General features: G+C 36.1%; 1 protein-coding gene across 1 annotated transcript in view; it reads right to left on the minus strand.

Annotated features, from left to right (window-relative positions):
- The window catches only part of FANCC (FA complementation group C), an 83,880-nt gene that overhangs the window by 15,852 nt on the left and 46,013 nt on the right, over positions 1–22,015 (minus strand). Inside the window, exons 5-9 of the mRNA XM_074569532.1 lie at positions 15,486–15,605; positions 14,633–14,697; positions 11,105–11,269; positions 7,953–8,109; positions 2,130–2,182 (exon numbers count right to left, since the gene is read on the minus strand). Of these exons, the coding sequence (XP_074425633.1) occupies positions 2,130–2,182; positions 7,953–8,109; positions 11,105–11,269; positions 14,633–14,697; positions 15,486–15,605 (560 nt within the window). The remainder of the gene's footprint in view (positions 1–2,129; positions 2,183–7,952; positions 8,110–11,104; positions 11,270–14,632; positions 14,698–15,485; positions 15,606–22,015) is intronic.

Below are 22,015 nucleotides of genomic sequence, written 5' to 3' on the forward strand. Positions count from 1 at the left end.
TTCCATAGGGCATAATGTAACCTTCAGCAAATGGTGCAGAAAAACACATGGGCAGCAAAGTGTCATTTTCATCTCTTATTTGAAACACATGTAATAGTAAGGAGGGAAAAAAAATGTTAAAAGTAAGCTGCCACTGAGAGATACATTTTTTTATTAGAGAATTGGTTTGTTCTTTCCGTAATGATCTAAAAGATAAGAACGGCTAACACATTACTGTAGCAGAGAAATGACACAAAACTACAGGCACATATAATCAGTAATATAAACACAAGAAATAGTACACAGAAACTGGAAATGGTCTAGGTGTGTGGATTTGTGGATAGCCACACTTGGCAACAAAATAAGCTTCTACTTGGGAAATAAAAATCCAAGTTAATATCCCTGAGATAAAACAATTTAGCACAATCAACCTCAATAAAGAGTATGCAAATAGCAGGAAAAGTTTTTTCTGAAAGAGACACAGTGCTTAGATCTGTACTTATAAAAGAATATTAACCCCCAAAATAAAAGTTTTCTGACAGGTGTAGAAACATAACACAGTTTCCAAGCAATGAAGTACAAGTTCCTCATCAGCAGCTCTCTAAAGTCTCACATGTGACTACATCTGGAATAGTATCTTAGTGCCTGCATACCACTTCAAGTTGGAAGGATGTCAGAGAAATACAACAAAAATGAACACATAGCTGCAGAAACCAAATGGTCTGCAAAAGCCAGCTAACATGTACAGTTTCACTTAAAACCAAGAGGACCTGAAACATAGTATTTTTAAAACATACTAAGGGTTTAACATTGTTTATCAACAATGTAAAGGAACAAGCATATTAAGTAGAAACAATGGCAAGCAAACAAGGGAGCAGAAACGAAGGCTGAGCAACAGGAAAACATGATGAATTTCTAAGACAATTTGGAGCGTTAATACAAGTGCAAAGTTTTATTAGGAAATACTCTGCTGGACAAAGTTCTGCATTATCTGAGAAACGGCATCGCATCCATTTCTACCAAACCGAAAGTGTGCAAAAGAGTTATGTAGTCTCAGGTCATTTTTAGAAAATATTTTATATACCATGGCCTAAATAAGCCAAGAAGCTTGAACAAATTTTGTCTCCCTATACCATCACAACATACAGCCTCCAGCCTAAGACATTAGTACAGGTCTGTTGAAGTCACATCAGTTTTCAAATGCATTTTGCTTTGGGAAAGCAACTGGTCTCAGCTGTTCAGAAAATGCTGGCTGTGCTCAGACACTGGACCACAGCAGCAGAAAGGACTGCTGTGGCAATAGCTGCTGGGTGGTTGCACTCTCACTGTACAGCAGCCTACACTTCGTACAGCAAAGGCAGGGATGCAGACACACAGGTGTTCCCAAACACTTGCACCTGGGAGCCCTTTTTTCTCAAGAAGGAAAACACTTGATGAACAAAGAATGTCAGTCACTAAATACATTATTGTTATATCGAAACTGTAATACTAATAACTAATAACCCTGGCAGTAGGTCTACTTACAAAGAACGATAAAATAATAAGTCCGGTGAAGTGAAGAGAAAAAGCTACTGAAAACTGAGTACAATGTTCTGGAAGCCCCCATGTGGTAAACAATACCTATTGCTTCAAAATAATCTTAATGCATTCAAAACCAAACTCATTATTAACAGGCAGATTAATTGTTTAGTACCATTAAGAGTGTATCTGATATTAATCCTGAAGACTATTAACATAATGAAAAGGAGACTAGACTGGTAACTGCAAAAGTTTTAGCTAAATTCCATCTTCATGCTAGCATGGGCCAAGCCATTTCAGCATTTATATTTTACATCTCAAAATCATATTTCAACCACAAATCTCTACTGAAATAAAAAAAAAAAAGATAATTTTTAAAGGCTAAAATACAATGTAGTCAACTGTATCATTATATTATAATGTAACTTCTATGTAAAGTTCACAAGATTTTTAACATTTTTCATTATTTGTAGTATATTACACAGAAAGGGACACTAAGGCATACATCTAAAGAAAAAGACATCCTGAAATTATAATACAGCCCAGATTACAATACTGTTTCTTCTTGTGAAGAAAACCGCAGTTTAAACTGATCATTTGAAACACTTCCCACTATTAATTTCAAAACTTACTTGAAAATTTCATTAACAATTCTGAAAATGGCAGGATGGCTTGCTGCTTGTGGCTGTTGATAAACAAATGAAAGAAAATTAGTCATTAATAAGAAACAACTCAACTGCCACTATATAATTTACATCTTAACTCACGGATGCTATTACACTGCAATTATTAAACTGTAAATTTCAGATCAACTCTTACTAAACCTTCGGATTTTCTCAGGATTAGTTTCTTCAAAATAATTATGTCAAAGTCATGGAAGGAGATCCACAGAGATACCAAGCAGACTAAACAGCTGATAAATGCAAACACCTGGGATCCCAAATTGTTTATGACAACGATCACTAAAAATACTAAAGGTGGCAGATAGAATGAACAGGCTGCTGCATGCGATTGCTGGAGGCAAGAGACAGGGAGCAGATTTACAAAACACTTTTCTCTCCTCTTCACAGACAATCCCTTGTGGATATGCTTTGAGATTCTTGCTACATTTTCAAAATTAAATTCCAGAAATTGAATTTATTTTATCACCTTTGTCTTTAACATTACCGCACGCATTTTGGTCCAAGACATTTTTTCACAGTATTATCTTCTGTGAATTTCAGAGTTGCTAGAACAAGCTAAATTTCTCAGTGCATCAAAATGTTGGGTTTTTTTAACTAGGGAAGATTTTTATCATGCTACAACACAAAAGGCTGTTTTACAAAAGTTGTTATATTAAATATGCACTAGTAAACACACTACTTTCTAATCCCATATTCTTAAATTCTAAGATTTATTAGCCTTTTATAGAACAACAAGAATAAAAAACTACTAACACATTCCCCAAATTATATCTGCCTAAGCTAAAACACAAAGTCAAGCTTTGTGTTTCTGAAGTTAGCACCTGAAAATTTGATACGAATACATTTCTTAAACAATCTAGAGTAATGCACGTTTAGTAGAACACATTCTATAAACTTCAGGATGCATGGAAGAAATAGCATTTATAAATGGCATTTATTCTAAGAGCTTTAACTATTCCAAAGAAAACTTTTATGCATTTGTTTCAAGCTAAAAAGTACCAAACAGAAGAGAATTTTTTCCTCTTAACTTGCACACAGGCAGAATGAGGACTTTACTATATACAATCCCTATATGATAATCTCAGAAAATAAAGAGACAACCTTGAATACAAACTATCTAGAAAAGCTCTTTGTTTCTCACAGTTGTCTTTGCCATGCTGGAAATATTAGGCGGCACCTCATTTTCCTGTTTTACACTTTTTCTTTGTCACATGGCTGCAGCTAGATTGTCCTGTTGAATGTATGCCATCTAGTGTTCGAGAGTATTTACAGCCGGCGTTTTGGAGGTGTGAAGAACAGGAAGCAGCTTGGTGCAAGGCTGGTCTCCAAACTTCCGCTGCTAGAAGAAGAAAAAAAGCTGGCTGGCCGAGACAAAACCGACACGTTCGCCTCTTTTTCTTTTTCTTTTTTTTAAAAAAAAAAGGAAAACTTGGACTGGACGATCTCCAGAGGTGCCTTCCAACCCCAACCATTCTGCAATTTTGTGAAAACAGTGGAAAGAAGTAGGTTTTTCAGTCCTGTGGGATAAATGGTTGAGTTCAGCCATTTCTCCACTGTCTTGTCAGAAACTCTGCCTACCTTTGCACACATACTTCTATGATGACAAACCAACCCACTGTTGCTTAAGACAGGTTGACTATAAACTAGAAAGTGTCCATCAACACATTGCCACACATATCAAGATCAAATACTGGTTCTTTTGAACAAGAGCAAAATAAATGTGCTGTATGCAACAATGAAAAACCCTCCACCCTTTCCTGGCAGGCAGCAGCAACCTACAGCACCCACTGCAGGAAACCACAATTAATAGCTCCTAGTATTTAAGCTAACTACTGAAATCAATATGAATTTAATCACTGGTTTTAAAAGGGAAAACAAAAAAAAAATCCCCAACCCCACCACTGTTACCTAATTCCACAAGAGTTTGATCAATGGACTGCATGGAATTAATTTGCAAGCACTCAAAGTAAGAATGCTATTATAGTGCAAAAGCCTCCAAGGCAATCTGAAGATGCGCCTGTTGTGTAGCAGGACTAGGGCAGGTAGCACAATTCTGCTGTGGCCAGGAGCAATTCTGGAGTTTGGGAGGGATTATCAATTTCAGGAGGGATTCCCACAGTTTTTTCAATGTTGTTGACATTATCCCATTTTTTGGAAAATGAAAAGGCATTTTACATTTTAATAATCTTTTCTGCAACTATGCATTATTTTTCACAGAAAGCTCAGCAAAGCAAACATACTGTCTACCAGGAGCTTGTTCCACCACTTTTAAAACATGCACAATACATATGGCACAACACACACTAAATCAAAAAGAGCCAAACACAGGGAGCTGGAACTGCATGTGTGGTATCATGATTACCTATTTTGAGAATTTGTGTCTCTTCAGGAAAAAAAAAAAAACCACCACACACACAAAAACACAGGGATTTTTGAAAGAAATAAAATAGGAAAAATATACTGTAACATAAAGTATTACATACACAAGTTCTGTAGAACTACACTACTTTTGTATCTGTATTATCATAAAGAAGAAGCCTAAACAACTAATTTATAATACAAAGCCAGAACTGAATAAAGACATAATAAAAATACTTTGTATCAACAGGATGCAAGGAAATGGCACAAAGAGGAATACACTAATAATTGTATACTGTGTTTTATTCACATCATAGAATGCTCTCTAATAACCGCAAGTAAGAGTAAACATTGGTAAACAAATTGTGCCCAGGATCACACTGCAACAGATCTGAGGTGGCAATACCATAAATACCAGTTCTCTTGACTTCCAGATTCAAATGCAATTAATTGCACACAACACTTCTACAGTTAAACGCGTCTAGCTTTAAGAAACTACTACACTGCTGTATTTCAAATGTTATCTGTATTTCCACATTATATATTTACCTGCATTCCTGAATTTTATATTTACCAATTAAAAATAAGTGTCACTTAATACTAAGTGCCAAATGCATTTTTATTTTGAATCACATGGTTATTTAGAAAGCACAAATATCTTTTTAACAGAGGTTTTAAAAGCTCCTGAATTCATCTATATTATGAATAAATTACTGTACACTATTTCAAAAATTTTACCATAACAGCACAGGTTTTGAAGACACGCAATACTGAGGGAACTAATTGTAACTTAGCTGGAGTGCATTACAACAAGAAAAAAAAACTTCTAATTTTCCCTCTCTATCCTTCTTCCTTTCTCCCTCCTTAATGCCATTGGCACAGCTCCCAGTGAAAGGTGAGTGTGGATCCAGCTAGACTCAAACCTTGGGGATAAGGCACAACAAGAGGGCAACACAAGGGCATGGGAACCAGCGCAGTCTCCAGCTTGGTACCTGTCAGCAAAAGTAGGAGTCACCATAACACCCACTAAAACTGTATTTCCTCTGTAATGCTGTAGCGAAAATAACAAAAAGGGAGACCGCACAGCTAGAGCTTCAACTGCAGAGCGCGACACAATTTTGATGCTGGGTTGGACTTGGGAAAGCTGACAGGCAGGAAAAATAAAACGCAGCAATAATAGATGGTTTATAATGGAGAAGCTGCAAAATTTTAAACCCTCTCAACATCTTGCACTTTTGTAACACAACTTTGAAAGAAATAAAACTACTTTGGAAAGCTATCTAAGAACTGAACATAAACTATAATTGACACAGATTCATTCACATCTCTTTGTACATACATGTGCTTTAAAGATCTGGTGTTTATATACATACCTATGCATTTCTGGTAAAACATAAAATTCTAATATGTGTATTTATTTACATTGCAGTTGTTAACGCACACATACAAACCTTAAAGTTACTTCAGAAAGGAAGACATCCACTCACTGACCAAATTCTGAAGAAGCTAAAAGACCATTTGTGATGGTCACTTCACTTGTTTTTATTACTTCTGAATAACTACAGAATTTCCAATATTAATTCCAGTTTAGCCCCAAACCCACAAACTTAATAGCACACCATATACACTATCACACTACAATTACTCTTGGAATTAAAATACATGAGTATCGCATATCAAGTTTCTTTCATAATAGAAGTGCAGTGGTTTACAACTATCTCTAGCAGTTTACTATGGATCTCTATAAGGTTTATGTACAGTTTGGTTACTGTATCAAGGTATTTTATTTAGATAAATGACTATGCTAATGCAATTATTATGAAATAATTTATTGACGTTTCTTTCTTATTGTACACTATGATCAAATCACTAACATATTTCTGCCTATTTGTACTCTAGAGGTTTTCTTCCAAACAAAAAAAAATTTATAAATCAAGTTTTGTCTCATGATTTCACTTTTTATTACCATATCCATAAAGCAAACAGAGGTCACATCCTACAAATACTATAATCCAACTGCCAAAATATCCATACCCATATTCCTAAATAAATATTCAAACGCCTCTCTGAAGCTGCTCATCCTATTGTTTTTAATTTGTATTCCATCTTCCATTTATGCACCCTCCCTCTTATTAATGCCTATCAATCAGCACTATCCATCTTCCAACTGCTCTTTTCTTTATGTCTCCATTCATTCCACTCCTTCTCCACAGGATGTCCTCTCTAAACCAGCATTCAAAGCTGCTGCACTGGCCTTTCCACTCTGTGGATATCTTATCTTGAAAGCACAAAGTCTTTGGAGCAGGGGCAAGGAAGGACAACCTAAGCACAGTAATGTTCCATTCTTTTCAGGGATCAGGATGTGAAGACAAGGTAAATAACATCGTTAATAAACAATAATAAACCACTAATTAAAACAAAGATTTTACTTCTTTTTATACATAACCTAGATTTTGGTTTGTTCCTTAGCCACATGTGGTACCATACACTGTATTCAATTCAGTGTATCCAATACAGAAAAATTAGGCACAGGCCTTGTATATAGCCTTGTCTTTTGGAATACCTAGATCCCCAGATGACATGTGAAGTACTGTAGATGCCAAGCATTTACAAGATTTGCAAGTATTAGGATGGATCCTAAAACAGAAATTTGCAGATTCAATTAAAAAGGAAGAATATTTAAAGATACCATTCTTTTCCAATCTAAAATACATAGTCTTCAAGCAATTTTATAGGTTGAAATTAAGACATTACAGGCCATTTTTTTATATCTATTTTATGAAATATATAATTTAAGTGCATAACACATACTATTTCACACTGTAATTAACAATTATGTTTACATTTAGTGTTGCAAACTAGCCCATTATGTTTGAAAAGGTATTGTGTCATATTTCTCATAGGAAAGATTTTTGGTGCACTGAGTAACACAGCATTTGAAAACAAACTTTAATTGCAGTTTAAGTAATGTTTTGTGTTAAGAATTTTGTTCAGGTTTGCAAACAAAACCAAGTAACTAAGCAGTCCATAATAAAATAATATACAAGGAATTTCAATTGTTTAAACTATTAAACTCCCAAGGGCACAGAGATTGAAGTAAAAACAGATTCAAATCCTTCCTGGCCAAAGTTTATAATTTTTTAAGACAGAGGGCAGGCACTCAGCACCCCCAACAGTCAGATTCTTGTCTCCATCCATTCTTCATCACTGGATGGAACCTTTTTTCTCTTCTACCAATTCAGTGTGAAAGCTAAAAATTTAGTAACGTTTGCAAGACTCAAAATTTACCTTTGCATTAGCAAGTTATATGCCACATGACAGCCATTTCCCTCAAATACACTGATGTATTTGAAAACTCTCTGAACTTCTGAAGGATGAAAGAGCAGTATCAAATGTACTACATCCTGCACATACCAGTAATGAATCTTTTATGACACAGGCCACTTCTTCCAGTGAATTCAACTGAATGGAAACTAGCTGGTCTAAAAGATGTAATGTAGCTTTTTCAAGGCTTGGTAAGTGACGAAGCCAGAGGCTGATGACAGCTGATTCAGGCAGGGAGATCTTCTTCCTGATTTAGAGAGAAAAATACTGTTTTCCCTGAGAAACTGAAAGGAAGACAAAAATGTACTTTTTTTTTTTTTTTAAGCGCATTGGGGAATAAGAAGACATAAAGATCAACCTGCAGCAAGAGAGAGAAAATCTTGTTTACAGTACTCAGTTCAATATCAAATAATAATGGCAAAGAATAACAGAGAGTCACCATCATCTACAAATTAAACCTTACCACGTCTTTAAAACCTAAAAAATTGGTTCTGACGGATCCCAGCAAAAGGAAATGGAAGGTTTAAGCCGGGAGTTCCCTTTCTCTCTAGAGAAAGGTCCTGCCCCACACTTGTGCTCTTTCAAACCCAGACTGCTTCCTGCAGACCAGTCAGCTCAGGAAGTGACAGCAGCTGACAGATACGCAGGACAATCTGGCTAAATCAAAGCATTACCTGTCTTTGCAGAGAAATTAAAAAAAAAAAGAAAAAAGAAAGAAGCAGAGGTAGGTAGGTATGTCTTCAGCCCACCAACACTGACCCCAGCCTTTTAAAAGACAAATGGTTAATACGGTAATTATCTCTTCACCTAAAGCTTTCAGCTATAGCTCAGCTGAAGTATAGTGTTATATCACTAGCAAATAAAAGGCATGGCTTATTTTGAGACAACACCGTAATTTGTGTGGACCGGCACAAATCAATATATACTAAAGTAGCCATCCAAGAAGAGATATCACAGCACAAAATACCCTTGAATACATTTGCAGCTATCATGATTGTTGCAAATTAAAAAGTAAAAAACAAAAAAATACATAATTAACATGAAATACATGCCTTGGTATTAAATCAAGTTAAGATTAAAAAAAATAAAATTAGGCTGGAGAGTACATGCAAACTAAAGTTACTGATAAAAAAAGAAAAATATCAGCAGAAAGAAAGATTTAACAGCATTTTAAGATCTATTTTCAATGTATGTATTTTACCATACTTTCATTTAAATATCAGCCATCAGAATTCTGATTTCCATTGAAAAGCTGTATTTTTTCCATTCAAAACTAAGTAATAGCTTAATTTAAATGTGTACATCTGTAGACAAAAATTATATCCAAGTATGTAGAATTTCAAAATTGTAAAGTAATGCTCAATTTCAAGATGCTGTTTAATTAAGTATCACTATTAAAGCACATGTGCACATCAGAATAACTTAAGAATGACAAAAGATAATTTGATTTTGCCACAATCCTCTTTGTTGTTGTTTTTGTGGTAGCGTGGTAGATATTATAAATATTACTCCAGGAAAAAAAAATCTAATAAGCTTACATAGAGCTGTTCCAACTCTGAGATTTAAAAACCATATTATAAGTAAACTGTAGTCATTATCCTAATGTGACTGAACTTGCAGATGGTCCCACTGGAACAATGCTGAGTTTTGTGGAGCACTGCAAGTCCCAGTATTTAATAACTTTATTTCCTGGAGCCGGCTTCACCCATGTTCAGATGGAAAACAAGAGTTCAGAACATGACAGAGTTAGGGAACACAGAATTCAGTTGTTAAAGTGTGTGTGTGAAGTATAACACAAGACATTCATGTTGAGATCACATGAGCCTCAATGACAAGCCAGGAGTATCCCATGCAAAGCACGTGTGAGCCTACATCTGCTCTCAGGGAAACCATACGCTTTTGTCAAGGGTCTTTCCTGCAAGAGCCACTTAGTCAAGATTCATATGAACTGAATTATTTTTGCTCACTGTGATAAACAAGTAGCTCAAAAGTTAAGCAAAGGAACACCTATTTCAGTCAGAAGGACCTTTTATGACCATCTAAATGATTCAGACTCACATTATGAAGTTGCAGAAGTATGCCGCGATGGCCTGCCCATTGGCTCACTGACGTCAGTATAGACCATTTACGCTGAATCTGTGAACTTGCTCTCAAAGTTTTCCAAACTGCATTACTGATTGTGAAACACATGCACTCTGAAGACACGAAAGATTGACAAATACAAGATAGCTCTCTCGTTTCGGGACACATCTGTCACTACAGACCTTCACATTCCTTTTTCACTTTTTTTCCTCAGCTTCTAGTAACGTGTACAAATTAGTAATTGTGCTTTTCCATTAATTATTTCTTTTTGCTGGAGCCCTCAATGGAGCGGTACAACAATCTTCATTGGAACATCTCAAAAATTACAATGTTGAGTACAAAGAAAGCAATTAGAACTTCGATTAAAATGGAGACAAATGGATGATTGAGGTAAAGTGTTCACAAAGGACCTTTTCTAGTATAAAAAAAAAATTGTTCATAATACAGCCCCTCAGCTCCAACTTGAATAAGACAACTCTCAATCAAAAGCAGGCTGTGTTTTCCTTAACGTCTTTCCTTCCCTGGCATAGCCAATCTTGCTAATGTTCATCTTCACTCAGCTGCTTTTTATCCATAGACTAGATTTTATCTAGAGAGTAGTTTTAGTGGCAGCAAAACAAGCAGTTATATTTCACAAATTGCTCCTATTAGGCCCATTAAAAATAAGTTGATGAAAACCAGGAAAACTTAATATCTTGAGAACCAATTTCACAGGAAAAAAAAAAAAAGAGAAATATGGAACCACTCAAGCATAAGGATCTATCTTGTGCATAGGAAAATGAAGATGGCTCTCAAAATGTCAAGTTAGGAATGTTGATACACTTGTATGAAAGGTAAATAACATTTCCATGAAAAATAATCATATCTTTCTCAAAATTCCTAAAATGTATTGAAGACTTCAACCTCCATTATAGAGAAAAGGCGGGACAAATTTCCAGTCAATATTTAAAGCTGTCATGCCACAATTTATAACATCAGCAATTTAAAATTCAGCTTTGGCCTACAACCTGAGTTCTGCTATTCACCTGCAAGGGAAATATTTTACTGGAATGCAGATGATGTACAGCGCATTCAGCATACAAACCCAGATAAAAGACATTTAATTGAATTAATAATCTTTATGAAAAGAGCATAAAAATCATACAGACCATGTTACTTACTTTAAAAAGGCATCATTCACAGCCTCTAGAAACTCTGAACTGAGAATTTCTTTTGATGCACCTCCTTGGTAAAGAAGGAGAGTTTCCAGCAATGGAGTTAGATCAGGCAAAGTAATGAGAGGGAGACAGAAAAGGGACACAGCATGCACACGACTGCCTGAAACTCTGAGGAAAAAATAAATACAATTCATATTTCAGGAAAGCCAAAACTTTAATTTCTAAACTGATATGGTAAAAGAAGATTAAATTAATTACAGAAGGTTAAATGTAACAGATACATACCTAACTGCAGAAGAATTATTTATTGGAATGAATGTTGACATGTTGTCACTTATTGCCTGAAGAATCTTTAGAAGTCAGATAAAATTTTGATATTTAATGCTCAAGGCAAACCGTGATACCAGCCCAATTCTGAAGTGCAGCCAGTTGTATTAGCTTAGTAATCACACCCTTCTTAACAGGGAATGCTTTGCCTTTCCCAGGATCAGCGAGGCACAGGTGAGAAAGACTATAGATTCACAGCTCCCATGTAGGTTTGCTAGACCCTCACAAGAGACCACCTCGCTGCTTTTAAGACCTCTGTTACTTCCTTGACTTCTGTCCTCTCAAAAGAGACAACTTCTATGAATGGAGCAATATGAATCCTGCTGTCTTTGAGGGCTCAGTTGAAAACTTTTTGTCTTACAGATCTACAGCTGAAGGACTGCAAATCTTAATATGCTTTTGGATCTTAATATACGAACCACTGGCTTGACCTCCTTGCTAAAACTACATGCTTCGAAATGATTAGAGACAGTGGAACCTGGAACATAAACAAAACATGGAACCTTTGGAACACAAACAAAAAGGAAAATAGCACACAATGTAAGAGATAACATTTGCAAAAGGAAATCACAAGTTTTTCAGAGTATACATAGTTTCTAGCAGATGAAACTGCAGATTTTTCTAGATGCAGTTTTGACAGGAAGATATTTATGAAGATGAAGAACTCCAATATATTGAATTCTAGCAAATTTAAAAGTGATAGATGGTTTGTAAAAGGCTTCCTTCAGTTGCTGCAAGTTTCTCCTGATTGCATTGTTCACTAAAAGGGGTGCATTCTTTTCAAGAACCCAAAACTGTTTTCTTTGGGGAGCCACCAATACAGTCGATGAAGAGCTGAGACAGGAATTACCCTACAGACTGCTCTGTGTAAGGGCTAACTCTATTGCCCTGCATGTATTAAAGCTACACTCAAATAGATGTTGCCTAATGGTCACTAGCATGTGCTGTGACAGAAGCACTATGACTTGTAGACATGAAGTATCATTATGGTTTCCTCAATGAGAGAAATAAAACATGATACATTTTCAAAGACTCAAATTTCTGAGTAAGTACCTAACCAAATATGTGTTTAAGGTTTGTTAAACTGAAATACTTTGAGATGCAGTTTTACTATGAGAAGTGTTTCCCTAGGAAAGGTAATTATTGGGCTGATATTTATTGTGCAGTAGTGTTTTCTGAGATACACACATAAAGTTCACAGACCTGAGAATCTTTAAATCAGTCCCCTTTACAAAATTCTGTTTCTAATTTTTATCCAGGATTAGCAAATTTTAACCGTTTACTTTACTCTTAACTTCAAAAGAAAAACCCTGCAAAGGCAATTTTCTTCTTCTACATCATCTTCAAAATATGTTCCTGGAGAATACTGCACAGTGCATTCCACCTGTGTACAATGAATTTGCCCAGACATTGTCATCTGTGTTGCTGTAAGCACCACTGAACGGAGAAATGAGACAAATGCAAACTACATTTGTCTCTGCAACTTGAATAAAGAGCCTTACCGTAATTTCTACACTCAAAAATCTTCTTAAGTTCAAAGTTTTCATTTTCTCCTGCTAGACATTAGATATTTCTCTTCCCAACAGTCTCACTAGCTTTCCAGCTAAGTCTGCTTCACCCTACTTTATAAAACATAGGTGTTTGTTTTCTACATCAAACAAAATTTTGTGATGATCCTCATTAACCGTGTCCATGATTTCGGTACTAAAGTCAGCTATAAATGAATTCAGATCATTTACTGTTCCTGCAAGACAGTGCAAGAAGGATGGGAGAAAAATAGCCAAACTTTTGGCTCATGATACAAGGAAGATATTTCAGCCTCCTCTTTCCTGTAACTTTACAGGCTATGTGGTGTTAAATAGGTCATAAAACTCTTTTCATCATGTCAGCAGCTTTGACCCTGAAGACCAACAGAATATGCACAGGAGAGTCATACATTTAAAAAAGCAGACACAATTTGAGTATACAGTCTATATTAAACATATCTATCCTTATTTTTTATTTATTTATAGAACAATTTTAGCTGGAATACACTTAATTTACATGCAATCAAAAGGATCCACTGATGGTAGTTTTTGAAGTATTGACAAAAGACTATGATCTGCATTTCAAGGTCAGTGGAAAGGCACAAATTACACAGTGAAAAAGTACAAGCATGTCAAAAATAGGGACAACGGTAGCATTAGGCAAATGTATTCCCTTTTTTATGGTCACAGATTTTGGCTTAATTACTCAGATTTATGTAGTGTGAATGAAGAAGGTGATTATTCTCACTGACTACACCTAGACATGTAGAAACACCCTGCACAATGTTGCAAGGTGATTATTAGCATCTCCTGATAATCTGGATTGGAGACCTGGTCAGAGCCCATCACAATTTCCTTCCCACCCAGTGTCTCAGACTTTCACCCTTAGAAAACCAGGCCAAGGAAGCACTTAAAGGGTGGAAATACTATGTGCTTGGTCACATTTAAATGGAAGGAAAATAAGAGATTCTTTAAATAAGCAAATTTTATCATTAATAACAAGTGCAAAGTATCTACTATTCTGTCATATTAAACTATCACTCAGACAAACAGGAAAAAAAATCCTTTGAATTTTTTTTTGTTTTTTCTTATAGTAAACACCAGTTAACTTTGGTACTAAGGATGCATAAAGCAGCCAACATTATGATTATGAACCTCATGAAATCCAACAAGGTCAAGTGCAAGCGTGGCCAGCAGGTCAAGGGAGGTGATTCTGCCCCTCTGCTCTGTCTCATGAGACCCCACCTGGAGGTACTACATCCAGCTCTGGAGTCCCCAACATAAGAAGGACATGGACCTGTTGGAGGGGGTCCAGAGGAGAGAGCCACTAAAATGACCAGAGGGCTGGAGAACCTCTCCTATGAACATGGGCTGAGAGAATTAGGGTTGTTTAGACTGCAGAAGAAAAGGCTGTAAAAGGAGACCTTATTGTGGCCTTTCAGTACTTAGAAGGGGGTTATAAGAAAAATGGAGAGAGACTTTTTACCAGGGGCTGCAGTGGTAGGACAAGGGGCAATGCTTTTAAACTGAAAGAGGGCAGATTTAGATTAGACATAAAGAAGAAGTTCTTTATAATGAGGGTGATGAGACACTGGAATAGGTTGTTCAGAGAAGACCCTCACTGAACTGTAATGATCCAAACTACTACATACCAAAATGATGTTTAGATAACACCTACCTCCCCTGTATGTTACGTCCATTGAACTGATTTCCTCTGAATTCTGCTAGTAATGAAAAGACCATCTGTTAAATAAAATAAAAATAAAATAAAGTACACATACTGCAAATAATCAGACTTTATTTGCATGGTTCTCTGTGTGATTGACATACTGTGGAGGTTAATAACTTTCTCTGTTCACTCAGTTTGATTTTTTCTTTTTTTTTTTTAATTTTTAGTGCCAAATTAAGCTGTCTAGATCACTGAATAAACCACACTGCAAAATGTTTTTTGAACACGCATTATATACCTTCCACATTTGAAAACTAAGAAGCTATTTATTTTAGCTCTGCTTCCCACCAGTTAAGGCAAAACTTTCAGAAGAGCATTACTAATAATTTTTATATGCTCTAAGTCAACATATTATGAAATATTATTCCCATTATTTTTGCATATTAAATGTAAAAGACACTTTTCCTAAGATTTAGGGCTCATCTACCATTTTAAATGCAGTGCATACAGTCAAAGAAAACATTCAAAATGTTACATTCCAATAAACAAAATATAATATATAATTTAAACTTCACAGGGAAAAAGATTTATGATAGGGCAGACATCTTTTTGTTACAGTACAACAGCAAAAGGAATTTTGTTTTTATGAACACCTATTACAGTATAATCTAATAAAATTTTTTCTCTTTTGTCCAGAGATCTCCCACTTCATTTTTTCCCTTAAAAGGCTGTAAAAGTAACTGAGGTAAGAAAAGATAAACAAAGTTCAATTTATGTTCCTTATAACAATGACAACTCTATATACGTGCTTAGAAATTGGTGATTTATTATTAACAAAATCTCAGTTGCACAAAATACTTACATTTTTAACTAAGTGACAATAATAATCTGCTGACGTGTAGCCAAGAGTTGATATAAATGTACTGGTTTCAGCTTCATTACTTTCCCACTTAGAAGAAGAAAGGAGATGGCACAGCAAACTCTGTGAGAAATCAACAGAAGAGCAATAGAAAAAATATTAGGCTACAACGTTCTGTGTAAAAAGAACGGACTGCTGTCTTTTGGACAGATCTTACACTCCAGCACCTTCCCAACTGGTGCATTTGTGAAAACTGTTGTGTGATATCTTAACCAGGTTTTTGCATCCTGCTGTCATAACTGAGCAGAGGTAGTTTTATGTTGTAGTAGTCAACACAGTCAAATGATCTGCTCTGAATTTGTTACAGGCTTTTTTTCTTCCTGTCCGCTGTTGCTACATCCTGGTATAACAGCTACATTCCCTTTCCAGAAGTTCATTTCAGGGCTTTATATATCATTGACACTTAAAGCATCAACTAAATTACGCTTTGTATGGCAATAAGTATAAAAACCTTTGTAACAGAGGGTCAGCATTAGCAAACACTGAAAAAGACTTTAATTTTAAAAATATGTAATTAGAAAGAAAGTTCAGATGAAAGCTCTTCGAATTCCATTGTCTCAGGGGGTTTCACTCTATCTAGTATTTTTAAAAGATGGATCTGATGAAAGATTCCAGACTAAAAAAAAAAAAAAATCATTTTTTCTTTCAGAAAACCAAACCAAATCACTTTCTGCTTTCGGAAATCCAAACCAAATATTTATGCATGCTTTTGTTGAGAAGCTAAACAACTAATCTAAGCAACTGCTTTAGAAGTCCCAGAATTATATATATTCCATGTATTCCACATTTGATTAACATGAGAAAGAAGATACAACATGCAGAAGCACACCAGAGTTCAAAGAAAATTCATTACTATCAAATTAAGCAACATTTGGGACACCTTACTTATCGTACTTTTGTTTAGGCCTATTTTACTATCTTGCACACGTGTTAAATGCCTAAACATCCTTTTCTTTCATTGCAAACCTAACTTCCTAAATAGCCCTCAACAGGCGAAACTGCTGTTTTACCGCCATCTAGTGACTTCCCTAAAACTAAGGAGAAAGGAAAATGCAGTGTCAACGCAGTTTCAAAGAATTAATTTACAGGCAACTTTTGCATTGTTAAGAAAAAGATATAAAAAGGTGGATTTTCAAAACGTACAAGAATCTAAAGACAAGCATCTTAATCTTACTAACATGGAACCATATATATTTCTATTGTCCTTTGCAGCTATTGCTAAAGTTAAAATTTGTTTTCAGAACACTATCAAGGGTTCAGACAAGTAGTTGCTATAAAATAGAATGGTTTGCCAAGTACAACGAGATAAGGGATCAGACTTCAAGTTGAAAATAAAATAAAGGAGGAGTTATCAACGGCAAACTTGGGATGCCACTTTTGCTAGAGGTAAGGAGAGGGCTTGAAAAGTACAAAGTTTGTTGGATTGCTCAGTGAAAGACTTGCAATAAGCTTCACCAGTGAGAAGAACAAACATAAAAAGCTCTGAAAAGGACTGACAGGTTGTCATGGCAGCTAGGGACAGCTAAATGAGAGAGTAGCTTAAAACCCCATATATTCATCTATAACCTTCCAAAATATAGTATCTAGCGATCTCTCTGTAACCAGAATTTTCCTAGGGATAAAAATAATCAAACACTCTTTATATGAAGAGTAATTTCAAAATTATTTTCCCCTATCCTTATGTAACAGTCATTATTAACTAACCAATAGAGAAAAAGACAAGACAAAATTACTACACATCATCAGAGTCTGCATACAGCCTGCAACGCTTTCCTGGGGTTTTTTGCTTGTTTGGTTGGTTGCTTTTTTTGTTTGTTTTTCCTTTTCTGAGCACTTTAGTATGTCCATGCTAGGATTTTACAGATCACTTCCATTATTTTTTTGGAACACACAAAACCTCTGAACAGCCAGAAGGGGGCAAAGGAAACTGGGGTAAGGAGGTACCGTAGTCAAGATTAAAGGAAATATTAGATATGTATAAAAGAAAGGTATATATTATAGGTGAAAAACATTTAGAATTCAGCTTTGTGTCTTACATGTTTAATTTTACAGATACTATCGCCAGTGCAAAGCCAGAGACATACCTACACACAACAAAGATAAGAAATTTGCTAAGAATCGTTTAAAGCATTTATCTTTTAAGGTTTAAATGCTTTCTTTCACCCAAAACATGTCCAGAAGTGTAGCTCGCTTACTGCACATAATTCTGGTTGTAAGTGATAATATTGCATTAGTAGGGAGATGTTTAAAAGAAAAACAATTTGACAATTCACACATTTGATGAATGGACTGTTAGATGGCTAAGGAATTGGCTAGATGGCTGTCTAAACAGTTACAGTCAATAGCTCAGTGTCCAAATGGAAATAGTAATGAGTGGTGTCCCTCAAGGGTCCATACTGGGACCAATACTATTTAATATCTTCATCAATGGATGGGATTGAGCGGGACAGTGGGATTGAGGGCAGCAAGTGTGCAGATGACACCAAACTACATGGTGCAGTTGATTCACTAGAGGGAAGGGATGCCATAGGAACCTTGACAGGTTTGAGTGGGCCTGTGCGAAGATCATAAAGTTCAACAAGGCCAAGTGCAAGGTCCTGCACCTGGGTCAGGGCAATCCCCAGTACCAGTGCAGACTGGGGGATGAATGGATTGAGAGCAGCCCTGTGGAGAAGGACTTAGAGGGACTGGTGGATGGAAAATCGGACATGAGCCATCAATGTGCACTTGCAGCCCAGAAAGTCAGAAACGCTGGCACAGGTTCCCCAGAGAAGTTGTGGATGCCACATCCTTGGAAGTGTTCAAGGCCAGGTTGGATGGAGCTTTGAGCAACCTGATCTAGTGAAAGATGTCCCTGCCTATGGCAGGGGGCTTGGGCTAGAGGGTAGTTGAAGGTCCCTTCTAACCCAAACAATTCCATGATTCTATGATTTCAGTAAGGTGACCTGTTTCTTGAAAACAAGATGCTTTCAACTGTTCTATCACATAATCCTCTTGTAAAAGTACATTTCTGCGTAAGTACACAAGTGCTGTGGAATGGGTAGTATAATGTCCAGAAATAAAGCTTATACCTAATAACCTCCAATGAAAGACAATAATTTTTTTTCATATGATTTTTCCAGCTATTTACCAGGTAAGCTGGATAAGGTAAACTGAGTAGTTGCGAGAAACCCAATTTTCCAGTTAGAGCATGGAAAGATAAAACAAGCAAACCATTCCAAGAGATAATCTCTAAAGAGAAAAACTGACCAAGAACAAAAAGATCATCAGGTAGTTATTTTCTTATATTTGTCCATCCTCTTTCATCCTATACATCATTAACTTGATTACCGAAAATACACTGTAAACCAGGAATGGCTAATTTTAAACTAAATGGCAGTGAAAATTTGTCTTTGCCTCAAGCCTCAAAATTCACAAAATTTAAATTCCAGTAATTCTCAGATCTAAAGGGATTGTATCAGTAGTTATTTCACATCATAATGCAGAACTTGGTTAGAACCAGCTCCGAGACTGAATGTAAAATAATGTTTTCTTATATGTAAGTTTCTCTTTTCACTTTTGCAATCAACTGTTTCAGAAAGTACTGAAACTTTCTAGATTTCTCTACAGGAGATTTTCACACAGAGGGTCTTAGAGGATGCTATAGAAATATTCAAAACTAGCAATAGGTTCCATTATTGCACTATGAAGCTCCTGAAAAGCATTTTGGAAAAGAAAAAATTATAACATTTTATATAGCCACAGTGTGGATTCCTGGGGTCAGAGAGATCAGTAATTTGAGACTAATGACTTTTAAGAAATCATTTCAAACACAATAGAAGGTATTCAAGAACATAGAATCATAGAACCATAGAATGGTTTGAGTTGGAAGGGACCTTAAAGATCATCCAGTTCCAAACCCCCTGCCATGGGCAGGGACACCTCCCACTAGACCAGGTTGCTCAAAGCCCCATCCAGCCTGGCCTTGAACACTTCCAGGGATGGGGCATCCACAGCTTCTCTGAGCAACATGTTCCAGGGTCTCACCACCCTCACAGTAAAGAATTTCTTCCTAATGTCTAATCTAAATCTACCTTCTTTCAGTTTAAAACTATGATGGGAAAGTTGTGAATACTAAATTCACTCCTGTATCGAAGATCTCAGTCATGAATCCTAGCCTACTCCAGCAAAGTAGGTAATTTGAGATCTACATAATCGTCAGTTATTTCTGGCAGGAAATCAATTAACACTCACTGTCTAATCTGTTAATGCCATATTCTACAAGCCAGAAAAATGGATGAGTCTGAGGCAGAAGTACTGCATTCAGGAAAAATAACAACATGCCATGATTCTGGAAAATGAACAGCAGTCAGGCATACTGTGATACCAGAAATTATTTCCTTCTTGATTTCCCTTACCATTGATTAAGTAGGAAGCAGGGAGGAAACCACCGTGGTTCTAGTTGCAAGAGAATACACCCATCCCCATGGCCTTGGATTAAAGTTCTGTGACATAATCCCTTTCAGCCTGAAAATGAATTAATGAATTTTCATAAACCCCTCAAAATGACCAGCTTCCTTGAACAATCTTATCTGTGGCTATATTTTATTGATGCAATTTATACTGAGTAATATTCTTAGCTAACTCAATTTAACATCCACTGCTGCACTGAGGTGTCTACTATCTTTAATAGGCAGATAATCCTAGGAGCACTTGCATGAAGACATAAAACCATTTACTTTATCAGTGTAAATATCTACCAGATTTTGTAGTGAAGGAGGCCAGATTTAACATTTACTTCTCTGATTTACAGATTGGCTATAAGGCTGTCTCTTAGTACTTCACTCAGGGAAAGTGAAGGGAATGAGAATAGACTTGAAAATGAAGACTTCTCAGAATACAAAGGGAGAAAACAAGTCACTGTGTTTCCTGGTTACTGTTCACCTGTATCTAAAGAGGAGTAAGCAACTGAAGACATTTCCCACACATGACTCTTCAATTAAACTAAGCCAGCTCTTTTGATACTCATCTTTAAGTAATGAAGGCCAATTTCCATGGGCTACAAGGGATTTGTTGAGTTACTCCATGGAGTTTGTTCCTCAGAGACAACCATCTCTTGGAGCACAAGCATCTGTGAAAACCTGGATATTATTTTCCTAGAGCAGAATTTGCCCCTCCACTAAGATAAGCAGCACAGCACCAGGCAGATACCAACGAACACAGCTAGCGTCCCCAACCCCAACAACAGGGAGGAGGTGCTTTAGTCTTCTGATACTGCCTTTGCTAAGCTAGGATCCAAAAGCTCTGAAGCCTTTTTTCACTTCTTTCTGTAATAGGTAATATCTTCCTGCTTATGTCAATGGGGAATAATATAGAAGCCTGAATTAAAGGCAAAATTACCCCTGAAATTAGACATCAACACAAAAATAGCACTTGATTTTTATTGCAGGACCACATGACAAGTTTTATGCTAGTAACTGTATTTTTGTAGCAACTGTCCTGGAATTTATGACAGTTTCAAAGTCATTCCAGGGGAACCAGATAAACCAATTTGTTTCTGGAAACTTCTCAACACACTCTCTCCAAAGCATTTATGATTCTGAATGTCCTCAGAAGCAGATGTGAAAATCAACAGTGGCAATATATTTTGGAGAGAGGAGACGGATGGTTTAACTGGGATGAGCCATTCAAACCTGATACTGATTAGGACTTCCCAGTGACACTACTGGGCTCTTATTGCCCACTTGGATGAGTTGGTCAAATCAATAGGTAGAGCAGGATGGAACAGAAAGATCTGTCATTTATCCTAAAGGACATTTCTCTTTATTATGTTCTCCTTGAAACACAGAGTGCCATTATTTTTTGAGAAGAGATCATTAATGACATCTTGTTGAAAATTATGATCTATGTGAATTTGTTGGAATTTGTACAACACGGATACCCAAGGGTAAATTTCTGAAACCTAGTCAAGTAACAGGTTTATTTCTGACCTTTCCATCTGCTTCGATGGGAACTATATTTCCTCAGGTCTGCTAAGAAAAAGCAAGTATAGTAAGAAAAACTAAATCTTATTCAGAGAAAGCATTAGAATTAAGTGCTATTTCCTCTTTGCATTTTATCAGATTTTGGAATGAGTATTTCTTGTATGGCAATGATTTCAAGACACAAGTACATCAATTTTGTACTTAGGCATTCCCTGTAGAGTCAGATGGCCCATTGTTTTCAACACAGATCTTGAAGACAAGAGATCAAATTCTATTTCCAACCTTGCTTTAAAAATACTTCAAAACAGTATGATCAACTCCAACATTGTGTCCCATACCTTTGAGATTAAATGATTGCCAATAAAACACAAAGAGGTCTGGCATTTTTAGAACCTTTTTACTATGAAAAAACCAGCCAGTTCTGGAGAACTGTAGTGGCTAAGTTTGTAAATGACAAGGTAGCATGCTCATTCACAGACTGCTGCCTCAACACCAACTGTTTATGAAACC

This window comes from Larus michahellis, chromosome Z (genome assembly GCF_964199755.1).
Source record: "Larus michahellis chromosome Z, bLarMic1.1, whole genome shotgun sequence".
Lineage (NCBI taxonomy): Eukaryota > Metazoa > Chordata > Aves > Charadriiformes > Laridae > Larus > Larus michahellis.